Source organism: Rhamphochromis longiceps, linkage group LG18 (assembly GCF_057381845.1).
Source record: "Rhamphochromis longiceps isolate RC_006_pf linkage group LG18, R_longiceps_female_GT1.1, whole genome shotgun sequence".
Classification (NCBI taxonomy): Eukaryota; Metazoa; Chordata; class Actinopteri; order Cichliformes; family Cichlidae; genus Rhamphochromis; species Rhamphochromis longiceps.
The window spans coordinates 7,355,252-7,374,646 of record NC_140574.1 but is presented as its reverse complement, the minus strand read 5'-3'; the positions used below and the strand labels follow the sequence as shown (position 1 = coordinate 7,374,646).

Genomic DNA, 19,395 nt, shown 5'->3' with positions numbered 1-19,395 from the left:
CATTCATGAAAATTATAAATTATTCTGTTATGCCTTCACGTCTCAAAGAAAATGAATAATTTACAAGAGCACAAAGAAAACATCTTTTAACTGCTTGTTTCGTCCATTCAGCGGTCCCAAAGAGATTTCATTTACACAGATTTCCTCTTATGCAACTAATGATTCTTTGTTAAAAACAAACACTGTAGTTCAGTTAACAAAAAAATGAAATAAAATGCTGTAAATAAGAATTGACACAACTCCACCCAAGTTATTGTATGATGCTTGCAAGTTAAACACCTGCACACACACACACGCACACACACAGGGACACGGGGAGTTGCATGCAGACAGCTAAGTGATACAAAGTGCCATCTATGACACAAAATGTGGGTCAACAGCCTTTTAGGCTCAGACCAGACTCTGAATCCCGCTCTTGTGCTAAAACGCAGATGGTCAAGAGTTCCCCACTTACACCTCTGCTTTGCCCGTCTCCTCGTGCTCCCACTGTGACAGGCTGCATTCCATTCACAGTGGGAAATAAAGCAGAATATGTCGCGCGGGCAGCGCACCATTACCGCCACACTAATGCGCAACATACTGTCAGAGATGGCTCAGCTGCAGTTAAGCGCTTTTGAGTGCTATTAGAAATGTTGGCAAATTCCTTGATCTGATGAATATTAAATACCTTAAGTGGATTTTGCAGAGACATTTGTGACATTAATGGCTTCACTGCTTCCAGGCTTTGTGACGAGTCGTGCCTTTAAGTTGACAGTTTTGATTTTTATTCTTGCTTAAAGAAAACTGAAGAAAACATTTTTCTTTCTAACCTTTGAACTGAATGAATAATAATCCCCCCTCCCCCCCAAAAAAGACACAAAAAGAAACACAGAAATCGGTGAGAATCTTAGTAACAAAACACACAGGGATGCTAATCGTGCTAAATAATTGATCTGACCCAGTAAAAGCTTAAATGTAAAAACCTTTTTCAGATTTTTGGAGATATGGTGAGAACAGTTTTATTTTTATGAGAGACTTCTTTAACTTATAACGACCTCCCTGGGGTGTTGATAAAAACAGTTATTCAACTTGCCTGGTCGAAGAACTCTTCTCGTTGTAATAGTCACAAAGTAATGCAATGCGACTTCGAGGAACATCATGATGTTCCAGTTTCATAAAATCCTTTTATTGCTGCTATGCTGATTTACTACAAACCTGTATTGCTTAATAAGGTTTTTGTTGTCAGGTTTAAAGGCAACATGTGATTCCTTTCATACATTCACAGTTTTTGAAAACACGTATTTGCCAGTTCCTACTTTCTTATTGGCTTGTAAATATTAGGAGCATATTGCAGCCTCCGTCATTATGAAGCACTTATCGATTTATTTGGCATTAAGATATTGTAAAATCACAATTCCAATAATTAAGACCATTCTCTCCTTAACTATTTACTTTTAATATGCATTAACCTTAATACAAATTATTTATAAGCAACAGCACCTTTAAGTTGTTATTAATAACCTTTGCTTCTGCCACAGGTTTCTTCCTGTTAAAAGGGAGTTTTTCCTTTCCACTGTTGCCAAAGTGCTCGCTCATAATGACCCCCTGATCTTGTTGTTAGGGTTTTCTCTGTAATATTATAGGGTCTTTACATTATATAGCACCAAATTATTTTGTAAATATAACTGAATTAAACTGAATTAAGAATGGGGATTTTATTTTGAGTTATTTGGACATGTTTAAAAATTTTATTTATTTATTTATTGCATAAAATAAGAAAATACAACTACAATATCTTTTAAGCACTATTCTTGTGGTAAAGAAGCACATACGGGTCAAACTGAGAAATGTATTTACTTAGGTTAGTTCATGTACAACAACTTTTTAATCAATAAGCAATGTCACGTGTAGTAACAGTAAGCAGTTAATAGTTAATTGTTACTTTTCCCCCCAATATTTTCTCCATCCAGTCTCTTGTACTTTGTACCACTCTTTCATTGCTGGCATTTTCAGAAAATCTAAAACTAAAGGTCTTCAGATGGACGGACAGTCTGGCTCCAAATAAGAAGGAATGACATCATTACGCCATCAGACATGGTCAATACTGGGTGGAGATGGCCCTCAGACTGTCCCTGACAATAAACACGCGCACACATACAGTCGAACACTGACACAGTAAATTTCTAAAAACTTCAAACTCAATTATACTCATAAATTCCAGCTACCATTATTTGGATCTTCCTCGCCTCTAATCTCACAATATGTATCCGTGTGTGTGCGCACTGCAGTTTCAATACTAACCACTCCTTGCTTTCTGTTGTTCACTCTAATACCTTCCAGTGTCCCCAAGGGCTTCCACCCCATGTCTGCGGTCTTGTGAGAAACATTACTCACAAATGGAAAGGGTTGAGATAAAGTTACTGACCCAAAAATGAGAAGAAAAAGCTTTTTCATGAGGACAGATCGAGTATCTGAATCTATATCAGGTTTTGGTGCCAATTAAGAAAACCATCTTTGTTTTATGAATCTTCAAATGTTTTTTTCCTGGTGTGGGCTTTGCTTCAAAAAAGAAAATAATAATAAATAAATAAATAATCATTCATGTAGGTTAAAAAAAATTTCTAATCTCACAGAGACTACAAGAATAAGCTTGTAAATTTGGGATAAAGGAAAAATAAAAGTTCAGTGCATCAAACTTATATTAAAGACATTTCCCTTTTCCTATACTATTTTGCACTCTGAACTGCACTCCACTAATTATTTTGATGACAGCGTAATCTTGGATTACTGTACATATTCACGTAAGCTCAGATCAAACACTTAATTCTGATTAGGACTCAGAGGGTGGCAGTGTTTAGTGCGATCACAGCAGGTTGTCTGTCATTAAAATGTTTGGAATGTCAAGCATCGATATCCACCACATAAATACGAGACATAATCCTCATCACTGTATCAATCAACAATGCACTTAAGGGGGGGATTCGGTTGCTTCTGCACAGCTGTTATTTTTGTGGAGGGATTACTATGAATCTGAGAATGTTGTTACTTGACGTCACACTTCTCAGACCATTAAACGGTAGCTGCTGGTAGGATATTAATTATATGAATATTTTAGTGTTGCAGGAAACATCATTGTTTAACACAGATTGTTACATTATGATGGTCGTGAAGGCTCTTTTGTGGTGAAATTCGCCTTAAAAATGCGTCGGGTGTATTGTCAATGCTTCGATGTGTAAATATGAGAACTAATCCGTGAGAACAATGCAGACGCATCATGTTCACAGACTTGCAGCCTCAGAAAGGAGGGACGAGTGTGTAAAAATGAATACATTCTTTTCAATGCACAAATATTTGCTCATTTCAATTAATTCTGATTGAATTTATCTTTTTATTTGGGTTTTGTTACCTCTCTTTTTAAATCTACTAATGTAAGGGTTTAATAAGATTTGAATTGTAAAGACAGAGGGGAATGATCTGTCATACTTTTCTTCACTTGTGTGACATGTAGCTATTTCAATCAGTAAAATTCATATTCAACAGTCTTCTGTTGCAGGAAATAGTCAGAACCAATCATTTAACCAGCTACATCTCCACAGGGTTGAATGTTGAGGCCATATATACGTAAGTTTGATTTACAGGGCCTCCATGTATTCTGACAGGGCCAAATCCACCTGGTCTTAAAGCTATTTAAAACAACTCATATTTTACAATCTAAAATAACGAGACTTTAGAGATTTGGACCAAGAAAAAAAATTAACAGTCGAAGCTGTGACTTTGAGTGAAGTTTGTTCTCCAGCTGCTTTGTTCAGAACCAACAATAAGTTTTTATTCCCTTCTAAGGAGAAGACAAACAGGACCAGCATAAGAACCTAAGAATGTTAGTTAAATCATTGGTTTATAAAACACAAGTGACATAGTCACCGTTTTTAAACAGGATGACTCTGCTCTTCCAAAATAAATAAAAAGAAGAACGTGGAAATAAAGCTTTCACCTGCCTGCTTTCGTTCCAACCCAGAAAACACCCAGATGACCCCTAAAAACCCACAGAGGCGTCCTCTCCCACATTCATAAAGGATTCCCCGGGGCAGAACACATCTTTCTTCTGTAGCTGTTGGCCTTGATCCAAGGATTAGGAGTGCAAGACGACTGGCCTGTCTCTCCTCATTTACAGTATAACTGATTCTCCCATATAGAAGCAGATGGTTCCTGACCGGCCTTAGCTTTAATACAACCCATCTCACGCTATACTCCGATTCATAATCATTAATATATGAAATATTCTGATTAAAGGACAGTGGAAGCTATTTCAAATGATTTTAAATGGAAGGCCGGCTGGCAAAACAGCAGGCATGAGGAGTGGTATAACCCAGCTTGTTCATTGCAATTCATTGTTCAGCGGTTTGTATTAAATAGACAGAAAGCTGCATGTGTAGAACAGGCAGTTTTTTTATCCTGCTGCTGCTTCAGAAAGTTCATGTAGTACATGAGCGGCAGATTTAGACAATACAACTATGGAAAGTATGCATTTCGCGTAATTAGCCCACACATGCTTTAAAACATGGCATTACAGAAATTAAATTTCATTTCAATTAAATATTTTTATTTATCGCCAAATCACAACAACAGTCGCCTCAAGGGGCTTCATATTGTAAGGTAGAGCCTACAATAATACAACAGAGAAAACCCCCAACAATCATATGACCTCCTATGAGCAAGCACTTTGGCCACAGTGGGAAGGAAAAACTCGCTTTTAACAGGAAGAAACCTCCAGCAGAGCCAGGCTCAGGGAGGGGCGGAGCCATCTGCTGACCAGTTGGGGTGAAATAAGGAAGACATGCTGTGGAAGAGAGATTAATAACACGTATGATTCAATGCAGAGAGGTCTATTAACACACAGTGAGTGAGAAAGCTGACTGAAAAAGAAGTACTCAATGCATGATGGGAATCCCCCAGCAGTCTACACCTATTGCAGCATAACTAAGGGAGAATTCAGGGCCACCTGATCCAGCCCTATATAACTATATGCTTTAGCAAAAAGGAAAAATTAAAGCACTTACATAGTTGATACATGAGCCTGCCAGTTTCTTGTAGCATAACAAAAATGTTATTTTTAAAAGAACCAAAAAAAAAAAAAAACACCCAGTACACTTTAAGATCAAAATGAGACGTCCTAATGTTTTTAGAGCCACATTAAGCACAATCACTTCCCTTATTTTCTCCAAACTGTTACTCATTAGATGAATGCATCCTTTTAGGTGATGAATGAACATCTGTATCAGTGTTTTTTTCCACTGCTGCTTCACACATATCAGTTGGATTCCATCTGTCTGCATCATAAGTCACTGTGAAACTCAAACTCATGATCGCTCCACGGTTTGCAGTCCCAAATTCATAAAGTAAGATGTGATTAGTATCCTGCAGAAACCCTGACTGAATCTAAAGAGCCTCAGACCCCAAGGTTAGAGTATCAAAAAACAAACAAAAAACTGGTATCATTACAAAATGATTTTAGTTCAAATTTTAGTCAATAGAGTTTTTTTTACCCAATTTTGGGTGTGAGGGGAAAAAATAAAGTTAAGCTGTAATGCGTGACCTGCTGTGTGCACTTGGAAACCACAAAGAAAGTGTACCACCATCTCCCACAGAGATATGCTCAATGTGTCCTTTGGCAATGATGCCTTGATATTTGATTCAGAGAACTAAAATGTCTTCATTTAAAGAGTGAACAAGTGCAAATTTGGAGGTTGTTTTCATTTTAATTTTATTTTTCACTCGCTGTTTGGGTCTGGCAACAAAAATTCCCTGGCTACGTTTAGGAAACAATTATATCTTGGATTAAACGATACCGCTCAAAAACATCCCTGAGCAAAGAAAAATGGCACTGAATCTGTGTTTAAATGTGCAGCCCAAGGATTTTTTTTCTTTAAATGCTATGAGTTGAGTGTCAGACCTGTCTAAATATCGCCATAAACCTGGTGCGTCTCGTTATCGACACTCTGGGCCTAATATCAGTATTTGACTTCCTGCAAAAGAGAGTTGAGGTTATATCACCAGCATTTGCCAGATGACGATGATGATTATGGGCTCAGTAAGGACAATTTTATTCCTACAGTTTGTTAACCTGCCATGCCTACAGAAACCTGCATTCTAGTCTTCACAGGTTAAACAAACCTTGCTAGCTTTAAGTGATAGTGAAGGTACATTTTTATAGTTTTAATATATGCTAGCAGCGATCAGATCCCCAATTTTCTCAGCTACCTTCTGCTGTAGATTTGAGTTTTCTCAGGTGCAAGAGTTCAGTTATGTCTGTGTTATGTAGACGTGTCTTACTCGAGGCAAAAAAGGTGGCAGCTTATCAAAATTCTGTCCCCGTTCTCATCACCAGGCTCTGGATCAACATTCACAGCAACAAATTCAAGCAATCATGATGACCCTCAAGCAGAGACGTTCCCCAAGCTGTAGTAAGACATCCTGTTCTGCTCAGTGAGTAGTGGGAACGCACATTCATATGCAGTATCGGAGTGAAAGCCAACATTTTGACTGTGATAGTGCAGCAGCTGAGGTGCAGAAAGATGTGACCGAGCTTGATTTTTCTCAAGTCGGTTGTCTGTTAAATGGTTGCGAACATGGGAAAAGTCACAGCTGCAACTTCCTACGAATCCATGTTGATCTGGCGGAAGGAGTAAAACTTTTCTATGTACTTTTTTACTTACTGACTTTAATTTAGGGTATAAATTATAGCAAAATGTAAAAACGTTGGTGGGTAAACTTCACATTACTCAGAAATAAGACAATTCAATAATGGGTTAAATAGTCAAAGAACGCAACTTCCTCTACGTCCAAACAGAGGAGGTCATTTGAAGCACGGTGTGTGGGATTACATCACTGACAAAGTCATTTGGTAATTATAGGGTGTAATGAGAAAAAAAAAGACTTGTTTTCTGCTGGTCCCATCCTACATTGTACACTGTATGTAATGTAACATAATTATATTTAAGCTTTTAAAATCCCGTTAAATCTCTTTGTCCTCTAAACTCATGAGAATCACAAGATCCCGACTAGACAGGAATGTTGGATTAGATGCACGTCTACTCAAAAGAGAATGAAAGGCGAGTGTGTTTAGATGAACCGGTAAGCATAATAACATTCCAAGTACTTTGGAACCAAATTTCATAACCGAGTCTTACTTTTAATGGCGTGGCTACAATTCCCCTACAAAAATAAACCCTACATTTATATTCCATTGTCCATATAAGATGTACAAATTACACCTTAGGCAAACTCTAACACATTAATAGCAATGTTTCTCATTATTGGCACCCATCCCACTATTACTCTCGAGTTGTACTGTGTTATAATTTGAACTCTTTTCCTTTGATCTCCGTTTGGTCTCCACTGACCGCTGGGGGAAAATGGCCATGCTTACTTAATAAGGATATTCTTCAGCATTTTTTAGCCAACATCAAGCATAATCGGTGTTTATTCCTACATAAATGTATGCTTGAAACCAAACTATGACTAAGCGACTTGTGCAAAACCCCCGAGTGGTAACGAAAATGTAACAACGCTGTCATATGCACTCAGGAACGCAGACACAATGGGGCCACAATGCTGGTTAATCTAGCTCTGGTTTCACTTCACCAACAACAGAAATCCTTTTAGAGGTTTAGAAAAGGCAGGGGCTTTGTATTCACTGCATGCTGCTGCACACCTGCCATCACTCTCTCTCTGAGTCACAGCTCTGACTTGTCACCCTCACTCTTTGAAAAAAAAAGTTGGGTTTTTTTGCAAACACACATGCACACGAGCAAAACCCAACAGAAGGAGTAGCACCTGCATCTAAACTAGGCAAAAGACAACAAAACCACCAGCAGAGATTCACATTACTAAATAACATGTACACAGAAAACACATGAAGCCAATAGTAAATGCACGCAGGTGCAAACACACACACACCTCATCTTATCAACCTATAAAAAGCTGCAAGGTGAGTACTTGTCGATTTGTTTGTGCACGTTGCCGTTTCTGTTGCGTTTGCGATACAACACGGCCGCGCGTGCTCCCTCTGCGGCCTCTTATTCCCCCGGTGGAGATGAAATGTAATGGAGCCGATTCAATAAGAGCGCCGCCTCCTCGGAAAATGTGGAGAATCAAATCACGCCAAATCCCTCGGAGCCTTCCCAGCATTCACTGCTGCCTCGTAGTTGGGAGGGGAATAAAACAATGGTTGCTAATTCACTTGGCTCTTTGCACACTTATTCTCACACAACAGGGGCAGAGTGTGATACAGCAAACGTCGAGAGCTAATAAAGCTGCTTAAAAACATGCCATCTACATTATGTTTTCACTGAATTCAGGTAATTAATTTCAGTAAACACAAAAGAAGCACCCAGTGAGTGAGCGGGTAAAACTTTCACGGGATATTGTCTCCCATTACTTCTTAATTACGCTTCCTAGGCTACAAATGTTACCAGATGCCAAGTATAAATACTAAAAGCACTAGTCGCAATAGCGGGTAAACACTGGGGGAGAGGGGATAAAATCACCACACTTTGAACAATATTTAGCTTGGCAGGCTTCGGAAAGCAAAAGAAAGAAAATAATGTCTCAGCAGTGAGGTTATGCAATTTGGTTGAGAGCCAAAACAAAAACATTAAAAAAGAAAGAAAAAAAGACTGTTTTCAACCTGATACTACACGTCCTACGCGGTAAACCACAGAGTAACAACTAAAACATCATGTGCTCCAATATGCTGTCTCGCTAAAATATGCGGCTGTGGATAAGAGACATCTAAGAAACACATTTTATCCTGAAAGCAGCAAAATTTTGTTTCAGGCTTGTTGCAGCAGACTGCTTGAGCCTATAGGACTGTGTGGTCATTTTCCTTAAAGCAAAGGAAACGGTAGACGGCTCCCAAAGGCACACACGAAGCTCCTTCCAGCCTCTTTAGCTGTTTTTGTTTTTACACCACTGCGGTTAAATTGAAATTTCTGACCGTGTTTTGTTTGAAGGAAAAAGAGGCAATTAAAAATGAATTCCACTGGATATTTATGTAGCTGCAGCTACTTTTTTTTGCGTTTCCCCTTGGAGTGACCCGCACGACAGCGCTACGAAAGCCAATAGTACGTTTTACAGGCCCAGAGGGAATTAAGAGACTAACGGGGGCGGTGGGATTCTGGTATTCTAATCTGGACACTCGGGAATATTTTTAGCCTTATTGTTCGCTGTGTTCAAAGTGACAGACGAGGTTACAGATGAATTTCCTTTTGGCTAGAACGCGTTTGGATAACATGTTTTGGGAAGATCAAGGTGACAATGCTGATGATCAGCAACTATTAGTAGCAGCAGAAGGAACAGTGGTAACAGGAAAAAGGAAGACTTGTGTCTTGTTCGGTGTCGTGTTGCCTTGTATTTAAGCTGTTTTGCCCCTTTTTGTGTTATTATTAGTCTTATGGCCTGTCAATCATTGTGTTATTCTGTGACTTGAAGAACAACTGGGATAAAGGTTACCATACTGTAGCTGGCAGGCCTCGTATAGACTACTGCAACACATTATTTTCATGCCTCACATGAACATTCACATGATTTATTATGCTCTTTTTTATGCACGTTTACATACTTTAGCATTGCGATGCATGCAGTTCTGTTTTTGCTCTGCATCTTATGGTTTTCGCAGAGATCGGCGTTTTAATTTGTGCTTTGTGTTTTCAGTGCAAATCAAAATGTAGCCATGTTAAAAAGGATACCATGCGAAGATAATTATTATATTTATGTAACATGCTGAACCTAGATCGCTCTGCCACAGCTTTGTCTTCTTCAGTTTTACTGCGAGTCATAATCTTGTGACAGTCACAACATCGCGGCACCAACAAAAGGCGCACACAAACAGCAGAAAACACAACTGTGACATTTTGAAAGCCATGATTTGGGGCGTGTAATGGGCACAACTTAACAGATGGTCAGAGATCAATCTGCTTTTCTCGAGCAAATAAACAGTTTCCTGGTTTGAACGATGTAAAAACAGCGAACGCAACACAGAGCGACATCCTGTGCACGTCGAGCATTTACGCTGACTACAATGAAACCTTTCACACGCGTGCCATTTTAGAGAGAAGTGTTAATGTTGGAGGAAAAATAACATTTTCCTTCACTGCCTGCTTCTAAGGACATGTTATTGCTTTGATTAAATCTCCACAATCCTCAAGCTCTGATATCAGCTCACACTGCCATTTGAATCCCACAATAACAAACCCCCCCTTCTGTCAGGTGAGAGCCCCCCCACGCACACACTCTGCCACCCACCCCGATGTGCTTGGCGTTGCAGGATCTAATTCACTTCCTGTTCAGCAGAGGGGGGCAGACAGGAAACAGGAAACGTGCTTCCCGAATCTCTCAAAAGGTATATTCTTCTAATACTCGGGGGAGATGAGAAAGGAACACAATATCTTTCAGACGTTTGTGTCCCCGGCTGCTACACTGCTATAATCAAAGCTTCCTGAAAAGAGCAAGTGTTCTGGGGGAGAATAGGTAGCTAGGAGGACATTATGAAAAGAAACAGTGTATCAGCTATGTGCAAAATTATAGAAAATTCTTTATTGAAGCAAGGAAAGACTTTATTATTTGCTCTGAAACCTGCCAGAGCCACTTACATTATCAGAAGAGACCAATATTGGTTACATTGATGTCCAAATGAGTCACGTCTCTTTTAAACAGTGATGTCTTAGAGAAAACAACGAAAAAAGCTTTGTGAGCATGATTTTAGGGATGTATTTGTCGTTTTAATTCCTTATTTGTTGACAAATGTGACCGTCTCTTTACAAATCGATTCATAGTTTTCTTTGTAAGAACACGCAAACTTTCCATCACAATTTTGTCCTTAACTTGCTTTCTCGGTCCAGAATCTCCACATTCAACTTTACAAAGAAACAATCAGAAAATCCTTATATTTCCATATTTGTAAGTAGTAAAGACTTAAAATGTTTGCTTGATGAAAGAGATTTAATTTTCAAAAAAATCTGCTTATTAAAATTATTTCAGCCTAATCCATTTGCCTGTCGCCGATCCTAAACTGCAGCAGCATTTCCACAAAACTCATGCTTCCCCATCTCTAAGAGGTATTAAACTAAGAAAATCCCAGTAGTCTGAGTGAGAGGGAGGAGAAAAAACCTCATTAATTGCTTATGTGGTAAATGAGTGAAATGGCTACAGATTTTAATAAGATGATGATGATTAAAGCCTAAATCACGGGTGAATTCCATCACCTAATTAAATAAGGCTTCGTATCTGTAATGCTAGTATATCATCTTCTGTTGTGCATCTGCATGCCTTAATACAGTGCCACATCAGGGACTGAACAAAAAATAAAAAAGGAGGGAAGTGTGCAGTGACAACAGCAGCACAATGAATTATGAATCGATACGTGCTACGGCACTCTTGAAGTAGACACAGGCTGCTGAGGTCATCTGGGGATGCGTGAAAACCACAAGGAAGACAAACCCATTCATCCAGCTGTGGAGCTACTTGCCTGCACAGACTACGTTTCTGCTGCACAGCAGGTTTTCCTCAATTTGCTTCAAGTTCCCCAAATCCATCTTAGGGCCACGAATCTCCGCGTTCATCGATCGGAGCAGGATTGGGGAGCAGCTCAGCACCGGCGTGCAGTGCTGAGAACTCTGCTTCTGACGACCTGCATGATTTTTAAAACAATCTGGCTTTTGTTTGCTCTTTGCTGTGGAGTTGGCGTTTGGTTATGCGGGGGAGTCTCGTGGTGCCATTTGGCTGCTCTACAGAAACAAAACAGTGTCAATGACAAAGAGGCTCTTTATGTCAAGCCAGGGTGATTATTTTAAAAATGACTGACAGCTCTCAATTAATGAGACTGAAGGTTTGAGCTGCCAGTAGCTCAGGTAGTATTGTCCGTGGGAAGACAGGAAAATGATGGAAATGCAATAAAAGTGAAAAGGTGGCAATAAGGTGAAACCAACAAGAGCACAAAAGACAGTGAAAGAGAGGTAGAAAGGTCAAGAGAGACAGAAAAAGAGACAGATATTCAAAGGTTTCCATTCACTCACTGCCTCCCCCGAGTATTCCCACATCCCCCTGAGAGCAGCTCATGGTGTCTAGCAGTCGGCGAGCTGACATTTACCGCCTGCCTTCTGTTGCTGTGATTATTTTCTCCTCCAGGTGTGATAGCTAGCCTGCCGTCTCTGTGCAATAATGCCGCCTCAGAGTTACGAGAGCTGGGGAGGCGAGGCGGAATGAGACCTGGACAGACCTTTTACTGAAACACCACAGGTGAGCCGCACTTTGGAAGTACAGGTAAGAAGGTTGCTGAACTGTGACTGGCAGCCCGTCACCTGGCTTAGAGGGAAGTGGCTTCTGAGGGGGAATCTGACTCCAGAGGTATTCATGAATTAATTTTGCCAATACTAAAATAAATAATAGAGAAATGAAATAAAATCCACATGATTCACAAAACACTTGAAATGCATCAGTTCACTTCTTACCTGTCTGCAGACGGAGGTCGCTCGTTGCGCGCCTTGCTAACTTGGGTGTAGAGGGTATCGGAGTGCTGGTGCTGTGGATGGATGTGAGGGTGCTCATCACGGGGGCTGTGGGGGCGACTATGGCCACTGTCCATGGAGCTGTTAAGTTGGTTGATGCCAGCGTACTGGTGGTCCTCCTCAGAGGATCTCTCCGGCGATCGACTTATATCCAGAATCTCAGCGTAGTCTCGTTCCCTGGCCTGACGCTCCCTCAGCTCTCTGGTCTTAGCTTGGATCCTGATAGTAAAGATGATGTTGTTTATATTAAAATCCAATAACAATCTTGTGGTTGAAATGATCATATTAAGACATACTATTGCCGTTTATCCCAAGTAAAAATCTAGGCAATGTCTGATCAGTTGCATTTTGTACTTTTCCTTAAAAATCAAGGTTAAAAAAAACTAACCAGGAAATGTATTTATTATACATTTACTATTGGGTGATAGGTTTATCCATTGTGACCCACTGGCAGAAGCCTGGGGGCTGTTGTTGTTGTTTTTTAAAACTTTAAGGTGAAAAAAAAAGAGAAAAAAAAGGGATCTTATCTGCTAAACTTTGGCTCGAGGAAAAAAACTTTACTCTTTGGCTTCTTCTGGCAAGTGTTTGCTGGTTTACTCAAATTACATTTCTGGGTCCTAATGCTCCTCTATTTCAGTAAGCAAGCCCTGAAGCACCTTTTAGAGCCAATTCTTCTCTAATAAGATGGCTAATCTAAAAGGCATTACAATAAAGCAACATTCAGACCTGTATGAAAACAAGGACTGCATAATGGTTAGCCATAAGTTAGCTAGCTAGCTGAAGCATTTCCAAAACCACAACTGTGGATGTAAAAAAAGATGGAAAACTAAACACCAGTGATGTCTGCAGGGTCAATAGAGATGTGCTAAATGAGATATAATCTTCTAGCTCATAGGTAGCTCAAGAGCCATGGGTAGGCTTATATAGTTGGGGAAGATGTAGAATAATTGCTCAATAAAAGTGCATGTCGAGTCCCCAATAGGCAGAGAGAAATGCCATCAAAGTTGAATAATTCTTCAACACAATTTTTGTGTCTTTTGGGATACAGTGGAACCCCGATTTATGAATACCCCATTTCATGAAAAATTCAAGTTACGAAGGCACTGAATAGCAATATTTCTGCCCATGTTACGGCAAAATGCCCGAGTAACGAAATCCGCTGGCTCTGATTGGCTGAGCCTACAATGCCCACAATGCCTTCCGAATCATGTGACAACCCCTTGGCTTTCGTTCTTGCGCTTCGCTGTTCCACTTGAACAACGTATTGCTGTTCTAGTTAGCAATTAGCCTATAACCTATGGTTCAGCATCGCCTCACTCAAAACGCGCAATGGGTGCTTCGACTTACGAAAGACCCTCGGGAACGAATTCATTTCGTTAGTTGGGGTTCCACTGTATTTTGAACTTTTGGTTTGAAAAATTGAAGACATTTGAAGACAGCACTCTTTCAGAACAACAAACCCAATTCACTGAATAATTAATAATCCAAATAATACTTACCAGTAGCAGGTTCACTAATTATTTGCTTATTTTTAACTGCCAGGTTTCTGAGTATGATATTTTCAGTTGTCTGGTTTCCACTGGCCATTGACAGCAGCCAACTATAAATTGTAAATGCACACTGCAACTAAAAAAAAGAGAACGGATGTAGGGCTTCATGGAAAATTGGGATGGTGCCTTACTTTTTTCTTTGTATATAAAAAAAAAAGTCCTGTAGCGTGTCCAATCTAGATGAGAGATGCTGTAAATCTCAGTCGTCACATTAACAAAACACCAGATGAACCATTGTAACATCTGCTGATTGGTTATTGCACTTTTTAACTTTCCATTACAAAACAGAGAGAAGATCTGGAGTCTATTATTTATGCAATTTTCCCCACTGAATAATACCATAAACAATGCATGACAATCTCTTGCCCCCAATAACACCTAGCACAAGGGAAGCATTTTGTATTCACAGAGTAGTGCTAATATATAGCTAACATGCTTTTCTCTTTCTTTCTCCCTCAACAACACATGCAGACACACATCTGACATCTTTCTGTCTGTCACGCACACACAAAAATCACACATTCGCTCTTTCTCTTCAGGCCATTATCTTGTGAATAACTGGCAATGCTATTTTCTATAGCGGGGGGACTACCTATCACGCAGCCCCCGTAATTACAGCCTTGCCAATTATCAGAGCTTTACAACTACCAATTATCATACTGCTCTCTTTTCTGCAGGCCTCTTTTTAATGGCAGTGGGAAAGTGAATGGGACAGGCGCCGTGGTGACAAGGTAGGGGATGCAAGTGCACTGAAAACTCAGTGGGCTAAAATCTGAAACATTTCCTCCAGAAAAATTGCATGGTGTGCATAATGAAACAATAACTCTAATAACGAGGGCTCCCTACCGGAGACTACAAAATGTGTTAAAAAAAGAAAGAAAGGAAGAAAAAAAATCAAGGCCAAGTGGGCAGAAATGCTTCACTACTAAAAAGTAGGCTGTTAATGAACTTGATGGTTTCAACGGCTCCCCACTGAATCTGGTCAGGGGGTAGACAATCATTTGTGGCAAAAACGTACACTTATTCCAACAACTTAACTTGAAAGCTTGTGGAGTCGCACGCTGTGTCTTTGCTATTTGTGGACTCAGCGATTATCTAATAGCGCAGAAGGAAGTGAGGCCCTTGAGGGATCTATCTTTAAACCCAGAGGAAAAACTGTTTTCCATCAGTGAAACAGCAACAGCAGCAGAAGTAGTGGGAGCAACTACTGATTGTATGCACAAGCACAGTGGCTGATAAGATAAGGCCAGACATACCAATCCAACGCACGGCCTTTTCTGTGCAGCCCCTTTCCATAACAAGGCACTGCATGGGTCAACAAGGCCACTTGCTGAGTTAGGAGGATGCATCACTGAAACACTCGTGCTGTGTTGTGTGAAAAAGAAACTCTGAATTCTTATGAGCTTACGGATAAAACTATACTATCTTTACGTTTTGCTTCCAGGAAGTTAGACCTCCTTTACATTGTCAAACTTTTTCAAAACTATTCTTCCCACTTAGTTCTCTTGGTTTTGTAAAAGTCTTTCAATGTTTGTTTGTTTTTTTTAACGTTAGCTGGTTTTTCCTCTCGTATTCATTCGATTAACTGAAAGCATGGAGTATGTCCCTGAGGAAACTGGAGCCCTCAAAGACAAAAAGAAGACTTTCTACAGCAGATGAGAGTCATGTTCTTAATAAATATGAAGAAATCCAGCAAAGATGTGACACAGGACCTGAGAAATGACCTGGCCCTTCAGTTGATCCATCTCGTGTTGGCCAAAGACTCATCAGAAATGGCCTCAAAGGAAGAAGCCATTCATAACGGACCCTGACAAGGTGTGTCATATTACACAAGAACTGTACTGACATCAGTGGCCAGAGGTTTCACAGAGTGATGAACCCAAAATGGACATTTTTGGCTCAAGTTGTTATCAATCCAACAGTGAATGTCTACAGCCATCTGTAAAACATGACGGAAGGTCTGTCATGGTCCGGAACTGCATTTCAGCCGGTGAGATGGAGCTCTTGTCGAAACTGACAGAATTATGAACACAGGAAAATACGGCCAGATTTTGATCCACCATGCAAAACCATCTGGAAAGTCACTGATTAGCAACAGCTTCATTTTTTTAGCATGACAAGGATCCCAAACACGTTGCCAACACAATGAAAGCATACCAGTATAGGAAAAAACACACAGTGGAACGCCATCAATCATGGATTGGCCTCCCCAGAGCCTGTGAGAATTCAAGCTGTGGTGTTGGGGTTTGTTTTGTTTTTCTGCACCCATCTTTTTTCATCTACATAAGCTACATATACATGACCAATAGCTGTCATTGCCCAGAAAACAGCAAGGTGTCCAACTTTTCTGAATTACTTTTAAAGAGTGCAGGAAATGTTACTTTAAGACAAAGACCATGACTGTCTGTGTCAACATGACAAGCACTTAAAATGTTTCACAAACACAAATGCAGCGCTGACTGAAATGGGACAGGAAGGAAAACCACACTTCGCCATATCATTACTCTTAATCCCAAAATACCTGCATGTGACAAGGGTTTCTCGTAAACAAATAACCTTAATGACAGATGAAAGAACTCTTACCGTGTAGAGTAAATCATTAAGAAATCCAATGAGAGGTGGCAAAAGACCCAGAGGGGGAATAAAAACAATGTAGAGCAGAAAGAGAGGAAGAGGCGGCAGATAAAAGGGTATAGAAATGGCAGAATGGGATTTTATGGTAGAAGAAATTTTTGACAAGTGACCTTTCTACCACATCAAGCCAGAACAATGGTCCATTATGTGCTATTGTAGTCATTGTGTAACAAAGCGTTCTCTTACCGGTACTGCTGACACAACTGACAGACTACAGTGAAAGGCAGGAAATACATGAAGGGAGAAGGTCCAGCAGGACAAGATGGCTGCTGAAAGACGTGGAAATGTTCTATGATTTAGCGACAACTAGCTGCAGTTGGTTTTAAAGCACTTGTGATTTTTGAAGGTTAATACTAAAAGTGTCTGACAATGCATGCCTTAAATATCCTTAATTCACACAGAAGTGTGAATTAAGGATATTTTTAGAAACACACACACACACACACACACACACACACACACACACACACACACACACAAAATGCATTGTACTTAGACTGACGCTGTTCATCTTGAACAAGAGTAGCAGTACTGAGCAAGTGTTGAGGTCAAGGGAAGTTCACTGTGACAAATTACTTCATATACAGCAAGTCTGTGGTATAGATTGAACTTGTAACCTCTGGTCATGTGACTGCTGTTTAAAACAGTTATGTCAGAGCATGATCTGATTTAGTCTACAGACGGCTAAGGCAAAACCTGCTGTGCTGCCCAACAAAAAACGTTTATCTGGACTGATCTGGAAAAAAACCCAACAATCAAACGATAGCCTGTGAGTTAGCACTTAGCGATGGTTGGAAGAAGGGTTTCCATTATAAAGGGGAAAAGACCTCTAGCATGATCAGAGGGGCAGCAAGGACAAAACACCAAATATAGGAAAAAACAGAAAAAATGTAACCATAAGCAGTATTTGTATATAGGGAATGAAAAGATGTAAGTGGAGAAGAAATGCTCAGTGCATCACGGAAAGACCCCAAGCAACCTGAGCCTATATCAGCATAACTAAGGCGATGGTTCAGGGTCACCTGACAGAGCGACAACTACAGGCTTTATCAAAAAGGAACATTTTAAAGCTGATCTTACTATACAGAGGGTGTCAAGTGGAAGCTTGTTCCACAACAGAGTGCTCTGTCTCCTAGTCTACTTTTAGAAACTTTAGAAAGTCTGACAAGTCTGAGAGCAAGGTGCTCTATTAAAACAGTACAATACTATGAGGTCTTGCATTAGTATTGCGAGTACAGTAATTTTAGTAAAGACGATTCGATTTAGATCAAGTAACATAATATAACGTAACAAATTTATGACACTACTGAACAGTTATTCGCATACCTGTATATTTATCTTTTCTTCAAATAGCCTCCACCAGTAGCGTACAATCTGAACTGTCTGTCAAGGTTTGTCTGTCTGCCTTGGGGCTAGGGTCCTTTGAGACCTGAGAATTAAACCTGTGAGGAAATCCATTCATCTAGTCAATCACAGCTGGATTAACCACAGCCTCTGGCAGTGGTCAATCGATACCTTCTGCAGTGAGGTGCCGAAGTTCCCAACGGAACCTCTGCAGAGCGGCTTGGCAATACAGCAAACTGGATCGTTGTTTAACACCAAGGTAGCCGCAGTCTGAGCATGTGCTCCGAGGGATCTCTCGGTCAATATCAGCATCTCTCAGCTTAAATATAAACAAGAAGCGTGTTTGTGCTTTTGGGGTGTTCAGGGATGAGTCACGCCTGGATGGAGTGCCTCTAAGAGCAAACACATTATAAACTAATTAACACATTGACCTAAGAAATACTATGATCTCATTTTATTTTCTGCTTCAAAACAGGAACTTTTTACTGCTCTCTGGACATTTTTTGGTTTCTCTTGTAACCATTTTGCCAGATTTCTTTTGGCTCTTTGGCCCCAAGAACTCAACACAACTAAAATTGTTCACACTAACAAAGAGAACTGAGAATCTACAACTCAACCTAAAAACCTAAGAAAAAAAACCCCAACATGCCATCTTTACTTCTAGTATTTCTAGTATGACTTTTAATGAGACTTATGCTTTATCAGCTAGAAATAGGCTGATAACTAATTCACATTTTATGATGCTAATAAATCAAGGTTAATATAGTTTAAAAATAATGTAACCTACATTTCATTTAACAGCACAACAAAAAAAAAATCTAAGTTCTGTAAACTTCTACTTCTGTTTTGAGCTCAAAAAGCTTCACCTCTCTGAGAGTTGGAAATAAAAGCAAACGCAGTTTAATCTACTTTGAATCAGAACGTTATTGCAAAAGCATTACAGTAGGCTACATGTAATTTGTGTCATCCGTGTTTTTATGCATGTGAAATAACATAATGGAGTCCTGAACAGGCTTAAATAGTCCAAGTTGTGTGTAACAAACACACGTGACTGTGATATTTAAGGGCAAGAAATAAGTAGCTAGTACTCATCTCTGAACAGAGTCCAGTATTTACTTTCAGTGTATGGCAAATCTCTTATTAAACGAAAAAGTGAGTCCGCCTTGTCTATCTTGAGTCTGTCTTGGACGGGATTAACACACAAAAGGACCAGTCTGAACTTTTAACTATATCCAGCATAACAACCAAATCATCTGACGTGGCCTTTGCGTTAACTTTAAACCAATTAAAAATAAAGACTCAGCCATTATCATATTATTAGACTA

At 39.8% G+C, this 19,395-nt stretch overlaps 1 protein-coding gene across 6 annotated transcripts in view; it reads right to left on the bottom strand.

Annotated features, from left to right (window-relative positions):
- The window catches only part of pard3ab (par-3 family cell polarity regulator alpha, b), a 250,370-nt gene that overhangs the window by 48,188 nt on the left and 182,787 nt on the right, over positions 1-19,395 (bottom strand). For all 6 annotated transcript variants that reach the window (XM_085390426.1, XM_085390427.1, XM_085390428.1 and 3 more), the window contains one exon: positions 12,486-12,761. In XM_085390426.1, coding sequence (XP_085246552.1) covers positions 12,486-12,761 — 276 coding nt within the window. The remainder of the gene's footprint in view (positions 1-12,485; positions 12,762-19,395) is intronic.